General features: G+C 58.9%; 3 protein-coding genes across 3 annotated transcripts; 1 reads left to right on the top strand and 2 right to left on the bottom strand.

Moving 5' to 3' along the window:
• Window positions 1–482: 482 nt before the first annotated feature.
• LOC117642543 (F-box/LRR-repeat protein 14) lies at window positions 483–4,585 on the bottom strand. The gene has a single exon (XM_034380811.1). The coding sequence runs from the start codon at window positions 4,435–4,437 to the stop codon at window positions 2,899–2,901; it is 1,539 nt and encodes a 512-aa protein (XP_034236702.1). The 5' UTR covers window positions 4,438–4,585; the 3' UTR covers window positions 483–2,898.
• Window positions 4,586–4,964: 379 nt separating this feature from the next.
• Window positions 4,965–7,430, bottom strand: LOC117642547. The gene is made up of 3 exons (XM_034380816.1): window positions 6,863–7,430; window positions 6,240–6,313; window positions 4,965–5,508 (listed from the first exon to the last, which is right to left on the bottom strand). Exons 2-3 carry the CDS (start codon window positions 6,294–6,296, stop codon window positions 5,155–5,157), a joined length of 411 nt encoding a protein of 136 aa, XP_034236707.1. The 5' UTR covers window positions 6,297–6,313; window positions 6,863–7,430; the 3' UTR covers window positions 4,965–5,154.
• Window positions 7,431–9,862: 2,432 nt separating this feature from the next.
• On the top strand, window positions 9,863–12,018 carry LOC117642290 (monocarboxylate transporter 3-like). Its single transcript, XM_034380329.1, has 8 exons — window positions 9,863–10,011; window positions 10,091–10,217; window positions 10,298–10,441; window positions 10,531–10,776; window positions 10,860–10,960; window positions 11,030–11,357; window positions 11,485–11,676; window positions 11,757–12,018. Exons 1-8 carry the CDS (start codon window positions 9,952–9,954, stop codon window positions 11,900–11,902), a joined length of 1,344 nt encoding a protein of 447 aa, XP_034236220.1. The 5' UTR covers window positions 9,863–9,951; the 3' UTR covers window positions 11,903–12,018.
• Window positions 12,019–12,434: the final 416 nt, after the last annotated feature.

Raw genomic sequence — 12,434 nt, 5'->3', positions numbered from 1 at the left:
AGGCACATAGAAACCCCACGGACCCGAGAGGGGAAGGGGGTGGGGGTGACGAACACAGGATGTGTGGAGAAGCCCTCGGCCCACCCCCGCCTGCAAAGCTCCACGCAGTTGGTGAAAAGACGCAGATACCTGCAGCATTCAGCGACATGACAGCCCCCAGCATGTGTACACTGGCAAAAAAAATAATGTGAGAAGTCTGGAATGTGTGCCTTGGCAAAAAGGTCTCGGGCATAATCAGAACCATGTGTGTTGACCTCAGTGTGTCTCTTCATCTTCAAGTCCCACTTTTGATCCTTTTTTTCGAGATCCTATTTTACAGTCCAGGGCTCTAGAGCATAATTGACATGGTGTACATACTTCTTTTATATTTCAGTTGTCATTGGTTGAGTTGTACAATCTCTCATTTAATTGTTTCTTTTTCCTCTAATTTTTTTCTTTCTTTCTTTGTGGAAATAAGGAATGTCAAGTAACAACAAGTCAAATAAATTATCTTAAATTTGTTTACTATAATTAAAAAAATGAACAATGAGATGGCAGGCGTAGTAACATCTACCACAACAGCATAACTCACCGAATCTTGGTGACTCATATTTACAAAAATCAATTTAATCGTTAACATAATCAACATCTTCCTCTTTACATTCATACAATATCACACAATCAGAACACACATCCACAGCACACCAACATACGTCAGTCTCTCGATACGTATATAAGCACTTTTCGTTTACACAGTCACAAAAAATTTGAGACAAGAAAACTCGTTGATCCCTCATATATGAAAAAGACATAACAGAAAAAAGACATTCAAATTACAACAAATTTCTCACATGGCAAAAAGACACTGTAAAAAAAAATCGAACATTAACAAAATGGAGAAAACATATGACATGAAATTGGTCAGATAACGGTAACGGTAACAATGAGAAGTAAAACACAGTTCATTAACACGTGCTATGCGGGCAAACGCTCAAAGTGGACAGCAAAGATGCAGAAAGTTTTAAAAGAAATCTCTGCGAGCCGAGTCGGGCGTCGCCACGGAGTCGGTTTGGTTCGGCGGCTGCGCCCAAGGCTCCGCGGCGCCCCAGAGTGCGATTGAGGTAACACTTCCACCGCGACTGCCACGAAGCGACGCGCTAAAAGTCGAAAAGGCACGACGAATTTCGTCACCGCCACTAATTGCGGCAAGCAAGCCGGGCAAGCCAAGCCGGGCTGGCAAACCGCAAAACACAAACCCCGGCCGGGACAAAAATGAAATGGGAGCGTTGCGCTATCGCCGTGCCGTGCCGAGCCGCGCCGTGCAACTTCGCCGTTTCAAAACTCGGCGCGTTCGCCCGCGCGGATAGGAGTACAGTACTAGGACGTTCCAGAGGGAAAAATGGGTATTTTAAAATTCCCAGGCTGCCGGTTGGGTTGTCGCCCGAAGTCGGCCTGCTCCCCTCGAAGAGAGCCGTCAAGCTGGATAAACCGTTACCGCTGCGCACCCTGCGACTCAAGCACAGTCCCCTCCCGAAAACACATTTCGCGCAGCAAGATTTACTCAGGCTGTTTTCCAGGACGCTGCTCGGAGTTTTTGAGGAGAGTGTACGGCGGCGCCCCCCGCGAGGCCCGCGACGCGCCACACCCCGCCACACCCCCACCCCGCCCCTAAAAGCATCCCGCAGTCCCGAGGCACCACGTTGAATATTCAAGGGCCCAATGCGCTTATCTCATCTGATAACAACGCTATCTCAAAAAGGCCCACTGGGCCCTGTGCCCTACAAGTGCGCAGCGTGGCGTGGCGTGGCGCGGCGCGGCGCGCCCACACACACGGGCAAAACAAAGAAGTGAATACGACTCGGCGCCCGGATCGGCCGGGCCGGCACGGACGTGGACGACGTGGACAGGCTTTACATTGTAACCTACATACTCTAGACCACCCGCGAATCACAAAACAACGCCAAACGGCAACAAAGGAGTGAGTGTGCTGCCCGTTCGGCGGACACGATTATACACAAATAACAAGCTGCTAAGAATGCCGGCAGGAATTCACAGTGATAGCGAGGAGACAGCACCACTGCAGGCAGAGGTTGGCTGCAGTGACAAATTCGAATTCTCGACGCCGTTTGAAGGGCAGCGGGACTGCATCGTGAGCAAACTGGGTAACGTCTGATAAGACATGCATGTGGATGGCATTACTTAAAGTGTGAATCTCGAGATAAAACGGCAATCGATTACTGCAATCGAAACGAGCCCACACCATACTGGCTCGTAAAAACCTCGGCTACACATATAATTAAATTTCATAATTAACTACATTATCACAGTGATAATGACACCAGCGGTGCTGGCGCGAACAAGCATCATGGCTAGTACGTGCATGTTGACCTAACACCTATATCACAAACGATTAAACAATCCTTTCGCGGGACATGCACTCCCCATGAAAAGCAAAGGTAAATTAGTCTGAGGAACGAGGTAGACAGTACCACAGCCCACAGAGAGCATTTTCCAGACTGTAAGTAATGCCAACCACACTATTTGAGCCGGCTTGGAACTCATCCCACCCACCTCTCGTACGCACGCATATACACACACACACAATCACACATTCTCTCACACACAATCAATTTGTTGCTAATAATCGATATATCATTGTAATTAACTGCTCCTGGTTCACTAAATGCGTCTAACTATAGTTCTATATAAATTATCACAATGGAGTAGGGCGACGACGGCCCGAGGGAATTCCACCACACTTCAGTTCACTTCCGGCCTCACCACACCGCACAACACAACACGGCGCGGATTCGAACCCGCGACCCTCCGCTGCGGCAGCGACGACGGTATCCGACGCGCTGCCAGAGCCGAGAGGCGCGAAGGCGCGAAACGGCCTGGGCCCGAGGAGGGGCACGGCCGTCACCGCACGGCGACGTGGCCGAGGCCCAGGTTGATGGTGGCCAGGTTGGGCATCTTCATGAGGCTCTCCATGGCGCCGCGGGAGATGCCGGTGCAGCCGTACAGGTCGATGTACTTGAGGTTGCTGCAGGTCTCGGCCACCGTCTGCAGCCCCGCGTCCGTCACGTGGCGGCACTGGCCGATGTTGAGCGTGTCCAGGTCGGCCAGCTCGCGCGCGATGCGCTTGATGCCCTCGTCGGTGACGGGGCACGCGGATAGCGACAGCGAGCGCAGGCCGTACAGAGCCTGCGAGATGTGCTGCAGCGCGGCGTCCGTGATCTTGTCGCAGAACGAGACGTCGAGCTGGTGCAGCTTGGCGCCGCCCTCGGCCAGGTACGACACGCCCACGTCGGTGATGTTGTCGCAGGCGCGCAGGTTGACGGCCTCCAGCTGCGGCATGCGCGCCAGGTGGCGCAGCCCCGCGTCGCAGATGCCCACGCAGAAGCTGAGGTTGACGCTGCGCAGCTTCTTCATGCCCTGCGCCATGTGGCGCAGCGCGTCGTCCGACAGCCGCTGGCAGTCCTGCAGGCCCAGGTACTCCAGCTCCAGGTTGCCCTCGGCCGTCTCCGGGTTGAGGCCGGACAGGTGGCCGATGCCCTGGTCCGAGATGAGCCAGCACGACCGCAGGTCCAGGCGCCGCAGCCGCTTCAGCCCCCACGCCACCAGCAGCAGCCCCGTGTTCGTGATGTTGGAGCAGCCCTCCAGCCGCAGCACCTCCAGGTTCTTGACGTGCTGCGCGATGCGGCCCACCGCCGTGTCCGTCAGCTGCTTGCACAGCGACAGGTTGAGCTCCGTGAGCGACGGCAGGTCCGTGACGAAGGCGTGCGACAGCCCCTGGTCCGTCACGTTGTAGATGCCGCTCAGGTTGAGGGAGGTGAGGGCGGGCACGCCGATGACCACGTCGCGCAGGGACTTCTTGAGGGACAGCACCTGCACCTTGCGGATGCCGCGGCACTCGAGGCTCTGGAACAGGGACGGGTTGGTGCGCCGCAGGTGCATCTTGGCCTCCACGCCGCGCCACACCGACTTCTGGTACGCCGCGTCGCGCCACGACGTGCACACCTGAGCCGCGCGGCCCTTGCCGGCCACGTCCAGGTAGCTGAAGATGAGCGCCAGGATCTCCGGGTACAGGCACGTGACGTGCGTCTGCTCGTCGGCCTCCTCCTCCACCTGCTGCTGCGCCTGGGCCTGCTGCCGGAGCAGCTGGTGGTGCGCCTGGTGGTGGTGGTGCTGCTGCTGCAGCAGCTGCTGGATGTGCAGGCTGTGCTGCTGCTGCAGCGCGTGGTGGTGGTACGCGTCCAGGCGCAGCTCGCGCAGCTCCAGCCCCAGCTGCGGCTGCGGCGAGTGCACGCGCTGCACGTGCTGCAGGTGCGGCTGGTGCAGGCGGTGCAGGTGGTAGGGCTGCGGCCGGTGGTAGTCCGACTTGGACGTCCGGATGGTCGTCATGGCCGTGGTCATGGCTGCCACGGGCAGCTCGGTGTAGATGAAGCGGTCCTCCATGGCGACAAGGCGGCGCGGACACTCACTGATGCACTCACTCACACTGGCACACGCACGCGCACACACACGAACGACTATATCGAGTTCGACGCCATCGTCACCGCGGCGGTTCGCTCCGTTCTGAGGTCGCAGTGCTGCTCGTTCTGGTGCTCGCACACGACTGTGGCGGCGGCGGCGGCGGCGCGGGGCGCGCGCGGCGCGGGCGGCGCGGCGGCCTGCGCGCTGACGATACTCCCCCTCCCCCACGCGGTCGCCGCGGCGGAGTTCGCCCGGCGTCCGCCGCAGCGCCAGCGTGCGAGGGAAGGCCGCGTGGAGTAGCGCTGGCGGCGTGGAGTATCGCCGAGGAATACCCCCTGTGTGCGACTCGGGCGACCCTGTCGTCCGTTACAACGGCTTGCTGGACGACAGGCAGTGCCCCCAGGGGTACCTGCTGCACACGGTACTTGGCAGTGCCCTCTGCACGGTGGAAGTGAGTGGATCTTACTGGGTTCAAATATCGAAAGAACAACCGTGTTGGGTAAGCAAGTTTATTCTTTCAGTCGCTGTGATTTTGCTCTGCGAGCCTGATGCAGGCACAAAGCCATCCACTCCATCTTAAAGCTGTTCGTCAGCGCGTTCACCGGGCCACAACATTGTCTCCGCTTCCTCTCAGAATTCGAGGAATGCAGTGGGAAATCACCGTCAAGATTCACGTCTCCCTTTCACAGTGCAGGGGGTTCACCCGGTGAACGGGCGGCGCTGGCGGGCGGCCGGTGAGGGCGGTGCGGGCGGCGCCAGGTACTGCCTGGGGTGCTCGCTGTAGTCGGCCGGCCCGCCCAGCTTGTCGACGAGGTGCTGGCCGCGCGGGCCGTGCGTCGCCTCGAACTCGGCGCGCAGGCGGTGCCCGTCGTCGGGACGGAACGGGTAGGGCGTCTCGGCGCGCTGGCTGGCCAGGCTGGGCACGGTGCGGCGCAGCGACCGCAGCGCCTGGCCGAGGCGAAGCAGCCCGTCCGGCACCACGAGCGGCATCGGGGAGCCTAGCAGCGAGCAGAACAGCGCCATGCGCCACAGCAGCCACAGCCACCGCGTCAGCTGCAACAGAATCCATCAACTTCGTCTGTCTGTGCCCGTGTGTGTGACCTGTGAGGGCGATTGTCTGGTTGCTTTGGTTGCTAGTCCACGGCGCAGTGGCCGTGGGCGTGCTCCCCGTGCTCCCGATGGCCGGCCCCGCCCTGGCCCAGCTCGGTTCGCGGGAATACCGCGGCCGTTGCGCCTCGACCTTATCGCGCTGGCTAGCCGGGCTAACCTCGGCCAGCCGGGGCAGCGACTCCGTATGCCGAGTGTCAGTGTGGCTCAGACGGAATTCTCGCAAACCCAAGGAACACAAAACACTCACGAAGCATTCTAAGGATGTCAACAGGACGTCTAGATGACGCTGTTTGCGTCGAAATTTTGACTAAAATTAATCAAATTGACGTCAAATGATGTCACGGTGTGAGCGTTCTGTGTTCGTTGGAAAGAGCAGACGCTCTGCATGGCGGCGCATTGACAACCACGCGACGCAGACAGGCGCCCCGACAGGCGCTCAGAGGTGTCTGGGTGTCGGTAGAGGGCACACAAGGCGGCCTTATCTTTGTTTAATATGCCCTAGAAAAACCGGGTTACAAAAGATGCCGCACAGTCTGATTTTGGTTTGGAAATGGCGCGGTCGTTTTCAGATCATAACAACTCTAAACCTGCACAGCTATGTTAAATAATAAATGCCGTCTGGAAAACGTGAAGAAAACCTGAGACATTTTTTTTAACCCCTTTTGCACACCTACCGTGTCCAGCTCGGTCAGCGCGGTGCGTCGCTGCGTGCGGGGCTGCGTGGCCTGCATGGCGAGGTGGCGCCGGCCTGGGAAACAGAACGAGAAGACGATGATAATTACTCGCGGAAAACACGCCAAGAGGACGGCCAGGGAAGTCCAAGCGCCGTCGGTGGAAATGGATGAGAGAGGCTTCCGTGAGTCACAGAACGGTGTTCCGATATTCCGTTCGGATTACACCGCGAGCGGGGGGAAAGGGGGGGGGGGGGAGGGTCGCCCGCGGCACGCCGAGCAACCCCGCGTAAACTACTTGCGGGTAGTACTCCACGACCAGCCTCAAATCGGCCTTGACCGCCCTGGCGGCGATCTGGTTCCACTTCTTACAGTGTATTAACGCCACACGCCACAACCACACAGACGCGGAAAACAGATTTTGGCCGAGTTCGCGGGGCGGTCAGTCACCCCCGCATCCAGAACGGCAGCTATGGTAATGGCGAAATTCGCGCCAAAATTTACTTGGGCTGTTTTCAGCAGATGATGCCTTCACCACTTCAAAACACGCCTAGAACAATACAAGACACTTAAAGGTGTCAGCTACCTTTAAAAAAAAAAAAAAAAGTCAGCGGGTTTCAACTAACCTTCACCTATACGCAAAGTGTTGACCAGTAGCCAGGAAGAGAAGCTGTTTGCTGTATCAGTTGTATCAGCTTCGCAGCGAGGCGACCCCCTGGCTCGCTCTGTGCCCCGAGGGTGAGCGACTTCGACCTAAAATCGGCTCATCTGAATCTGATGAGAGTGTTGGCGCTCGCTTTAGGGGCAGTTCCCGTGGGAGCAGCTTCTGCTGGAACTCCTATCTGCGCCGTGTGCCACCGATAGTCAGCCATAAGAAGCACACAAGCAGTCTGGCGGTCGCCGAATCAAAGTTCTAAGAAAACAAACACTTTATCACCACTTTGGTTAAAAGCTCAAAATCGACAAGGAATGATCCATGCGCTCTTTTATCATTTTCCGCGCTTTTAGTGCTTCATGAGTGCTTTTGGTGTGCGGCACTTTTATCGGCCCCGGTGCGGCAACAATACACTGCATGGTGTGCTTCACTGCCTTCTTCAAGGGGCCCAAAATCATCGCCCGACATTTCGAGTGTACTAGTTGTGTCTGCTTCTGGCTCTAGGTGTCGTGGAAACGATAACAGCTCCGCGACGACGGCGTCGCGACGCTCCGCCTGGGACTCACCTCGTCGTTCCGCGTGGACGCCGCGCTGTTTTGGCGGCGCGCTGCAGCAGGTGGGGCCGGTGTGGCGGGGCGGGGCGGGGAGGGGTGGGGCGGGGCGCGACCGTTCGCGGTCGGAGCGGTGGACTGGGGGACCGAAGGGGACCGGCGACTCGGACAGCTGGACGCGGTTTGCGGCGTGGAGAACTTTGGCGGTGCCGTCCGGGCCTTCCGTCTGTCCGCGGGGCTCTTCGGGGCTCTGCGGGGCTCTGCGGGGCGGCCCCTTCCTCGCAGCCATCCCCCCTGCACCCTCCACCCGTCCGATCAGCCCACCGATCTGCCGCTTCGGAAAATCTCGTCAAAATTGGAGAACAATGAAACGAAGCTTTAGGGCGGTGGTGGTGAATACGCGAGGGCTGCCTCCGCGATGTGGCCCTGGTTGGAGCGCAGGGCGGCGGGCTCGCCCAGGGTGGCCTTGGGGCGGAAAAGCGACGGTGGGTGAGCGAAGTGGGGCACTCGTTGGCCCGGAAGAACGCGGGGGGAAAGACCGGCGGAAGGGAGGCAGGGCGACGCGGTTTTATTTTAGCAGATGACACAATGCGACGTGGGCCGGGCGGGCATCCCTTATCAGCGAAATCCGGCAAGGCCCCTGAAAATCGCAAGCCCACTGTAAAAAACGCAAGGGCTGTGTAAAATTCAGAGTGACAACAGTGCCCCGCCGTCTTCCCGTGCATTTTGTCACAATTCTGAAACTAGAAGCATGACAAAAGTCGACCGACAGAAGCGGCCGGCGGCGCACCCGGTTGTGCTCACGCCACGCCACGGAGCTCACGGTTGTTGAAACAGAAGCGCGCCAAAAAAAGTTCCCGGAGCATTTCCCTTCACTGTTGCAATGCACGATCCTGGTGCGTGACGTTCGAGTGTCGCGCGTGTCGCGACTGTCACGCGTCTCGGTCACGCGTCGGTCACGCGTCGCGCAACGGACGCGCGACTCCGCCGGGCTCCGCCGGGCGACGCGCTCCAACGGCGGTGGCCGCGTGCCAGCCACACCTGGGCGGCGTAACTAGAGAATGGAGGTGCAACTCAGTGCAACGCAGAGCAACGGCCCGGCGGGAGGCACTCTGCAAAAACCCGAAAGGCTAGACCAGCGGTTCTCAACCTTTCTCGGCTCGCGACCCCAAATTTGTAGCCAAAAATTTCCGCGACCCCCAGGAAAAATTTCGCGACCCCACGGGACCCCTCCTTTAACATGCCACGGCGTCTGATCCGAGGCGGGCATTTTGCTCCCTCAACGGGCAGTTGGTCTTTGGACCTTCCTTTAGCATGCCTTTGTTACGGAGTGCAATTATCAGTCTTAGTTTGGGAGCAGTATTGTCTCAAAGTTGGCCAAAACGCTCAGAAATATCTGTGAAAAATCGTGTTTGGGGCCGATTTTAAGCAGCCACTGCGTCTGATCCGAGGCGGGCATTTTGCTCCCTCAACGGGCAGTTGGTCTTTGGACCTTCCTTTAGCATGCCTTTGTTACGGAGTGCATTATCAGTCTTAGTTTGGGAGCAGTATTGTCTCAAAGTTGGCCAAAACGCTCAGAAATGTCTATGAAAAATCGTGTTTTGGGCCGATTTTAAGCAGCCACTGCGTCTGATCCGAGGCGGGCATTTTGCTCCCTCAACGGGCAATTGGTCTTTGGACCTTCCTTTAGCATGCCTTTGTTACGGAGTGCGATTATCAGTCTTAGTTTGGGAGCAGTATTGTCTCAAAGTTGACCAAAATAGTCACAACGATTTTTCAAAGACACTTGCGACCGTTTTGATCGACTTTGAGACAATACTGCTCCAAACTAAGATGACAATCGCACTCCGTAACAAAGGCATGCTAAAGGAAGGTCCAAAGACCAATTGCCCGTTGAGGGAGCAAAATGCCCGCCTCGGATCAGACGCAGTGGCTGCTTAAAATCGGCCCAAAACACGATTTTTCATAGACATTTCTGAGCGTTTCGGCCAACTTTGAGACAATACTGCTCCCAAACTAAGACTGATAATTGCACTCCGTAACAAAGGCATGCTAAAGGAAGGTCCAAAGACCGATTGCCCGTTGAGGGAGCAAAATGCCCGCCTCGGATCAGACGCAGTGGCTGCTTAAAATCGGCCTAAAACACGACCACAGCATCGCCGCGACCCCTTAAAAAAATTTCGCGACCCCGCTTGGGGTCGCGACCCTAAGGTTGAGAACCACTGGCTAGACGCTACAGTCAGGGCTAGACGCTACAGTCAGGGCTAGACGCTACAGTCAGGGCTAGACGCCACCGCGGCGCTGCACGTGCCCTGAGCGTGCGCCTACTTCCCTTCCCTTCCCAGAAAGCGACAGAGTCTCTTCCCTCACAGAGAGCATCTTGATAGCGATATGACTGGCTGCTGCAGTACTCGCGCGGAGTCGGTCCGTGCAGCAGGCCGAGCAGGAGACGCCGTGGTTGCCTGGTGTTGCTTCGCGTGTCGTCGCGGTCGTCTCCGGCGACGAAAGGATGGCGCCCGCTGAGGGAGGCTACGGCTGGTGCATCGTGGGGGGCTACGTCGTGAACATGGTGCGAAGGGAGCGTGCAGTCGCGGACTGGGTGACTTCCAGCGGCGTCCCTCATCCATCACTTTCCCGTTGTGCCACAGGCCGCTGTCATCCAGCTGGTGCAGATGATGGGCTTGATCCTGAAGGACGTCTTCAGGGAGCTCGACTTCAGCGAGAGCCAGGGGGCGACCATCATGACCACGACGCAGGCCACCAGTATGACGCTAGGTAGCGTGCCTCTGGAGGGATGGCCGCGGTGATTTGATCTGAGGCCCTCGCTGACTCCTTGACGGCGTCCTCGGCGCCAGGCGTCCTGGCCGGCCCCCTCATTCGCAGGTTCGGCTTCCGCTGCGTAGCGGTCGCGGGCGCGCTGCTGGCAGTGTCGGGGCTGGCGCTCACCTCCACGGCCAGGACGTTCGCCGAGTTCATCGTCTACTTCAGCTTCATCATGGGTGAGAACGAGAACCAGCCGGCAAGGCTGGCGATACTCCGCGCGCGCCGCGGCGGCGCGCGGGGTATTGACACCGCCTGCCTGTTGCAGGCTTCGGCCTCAGCCTCAGCTACCCGTCGTACATCGTGGCCCTCAACGTGTACTTCAAGGCGCGCCGCACGCTAGCCACGGCCGTCGCCCTGTCCTTGACGGGGGCCTTGGCCATCCTCACGCCGCAGCTGATCCGGGCCGCGTCCTGGCAGTTCGGCCCCCGCGCCGCCATCCTGGTCCTGGCCGGCGTGTCCCTGCACTCGCTCGTCGGCGCCGTGCTGCTGAGGCCACTGGCCCCCGCGCAAGGTATGCACTGCCGCCGCCGTCGAGGCAAATGACAGCATGGCACCGACTCCGACGAATTTTCACTGCAGCTGAATGCTCTGCAGCACAGATAAAATCAGCTCCCGCTCAGGAGATGGCCATCAAGGAGAGGAAGGACGATGCTGAGGCCGCGGCCCCGATGCTGCAGGACACTGAGAAGTCTCAGGTGCGTCACCTTGCCCACTTTGATTATAGAGCACGGTTCGCAATACTCACGCCCCAACTCAACTGACAGCCCGGGGAAGCCAAGAAAAGCACGTTCCTGGACACCGTCTCGGGGTTCTTCGTGACGCTGTTCGACCTGGGGCTGGTGCGGGACCCCGCCCTGGTGCTACTGCTGCTTGGCACGTCCCTCGGCCTCTTCACCGACATCAACCTGGTGCAGTTCCTGCCTTTCATGTTGCGGGACTTCACCACGGCCGAGGCCTCCGTGTTCATGTCGGTGTTCTGCGTCACGGACACGGCGTGCCGTCTGGTCGCCCCGGCGCTGCACCGCCTCGTGGGCCGTCCCAGCCGCGTCATGTACATGGCCACGCTGGTGGTCTTCATGGCCACCCGGACGGGTAAGTCGGCCTTCCTGCGTCGATACCCCGCGCGCCGAGCCAACGCCCGCAGGGCAGGCAGCCCAACCGACGTGTCCGTTGGGCTGCCCACCCCGCAGGCGGTCCCACAGCACCGTGTCTGCCGCAGCCCTGCTCCTGTGCCGCTCGTACGAGGCCGTGATGGTGGCCATGGTGCTGATCGGTGCCAGCCGCGGCATCAACGTCGTGTTCCTGCAGGTGCTCATCCCGGACAACGTGCCCATCCAGAAGCTGCCCGCCGTGCAGGGGCTGTACCTACTGGTGTGCGGCATCGTATTCACCTCGGCCGGGCCCGTCATAGGTCAGAACGCGTCGCCGGGTTGCAGCACCCCTCCTGAAGCGCGCCAATTTCACTTTCCGGTTGCGGTTCTTGTGCTGCAGGGTGGCTGCTGGGCAGGACGGGGGACTACAACGTCATCCTCCTCGTGCTGGTGGCCATGAACGGCCTGACGCTGGTCATGTGGACGGCGGAGTACGCGGCGAGGACGCTGTGGGGCACCAGCAGTCCGGCCGCAGCCGCGCCCTGACCGCCAGCGGACACCGAAGTCCCCCCCGACGCCGTCCCCGCCACAGCCATGCCATTGATCTCTGTTCATCCATCAGTCACAAACGAGTCTATAAAAACAAGAAGCCGACCGGTGCGCTCACCGCATTGTTATTCCAAGCTTCCCCGAAAATCGCACGACTTTTCGAAACAATGGATCCTTACGGGCGACCCCTATCAAACGTATAGGCCCAGGCCGGGCGGCCCGGCGAGGCCGCTACGCGTGTCGCGTTTGCGCGCCGAGTTCCCGAGGGAGGGGACGGACGGGGGGAGGGGCAAGGGGACGCGGACGCGAAGCGCCGACAAATTAAAATGTTTCGCTTCATTTGTTGCTCACTGAAGGAACACAAGGCGACCGATCGGCGGCTGCCCGTGTCTTTCCAACGTTTTTCTGTGTGTTTTTCGCTGTTGGGAGAAAGGGGGAAGCGACGCGGGAGCGAGCAGTGTGCCGTCGAGTAGGCGACCCGTCGAGCCCTCAGCGTTCGAAACACCTCACTAAGGCACCTCGTGGGCCC

This window comes from Thrips palmi, unplaced genomic scaffold, assembly GCF_012932325.1.
Source record: "Thrips palmi isolate BJ-2018 unplaced genomic scaffold, TpBJ-2018v1 HiC_scaffold_16, whole genome shotgun sequence".
Classification (NCBI taxonomy): Eukaryota; Metazoa; Arthropoda; class Insecta; order Thysanoptera; family Thripidae; genus Thrips; species Thrips palmi.
The sequence above is the reverse complement of the archived record's forward strand: the minus strand, read 5'-3'. Positions and strand labels throughout refer to the sequence as shown.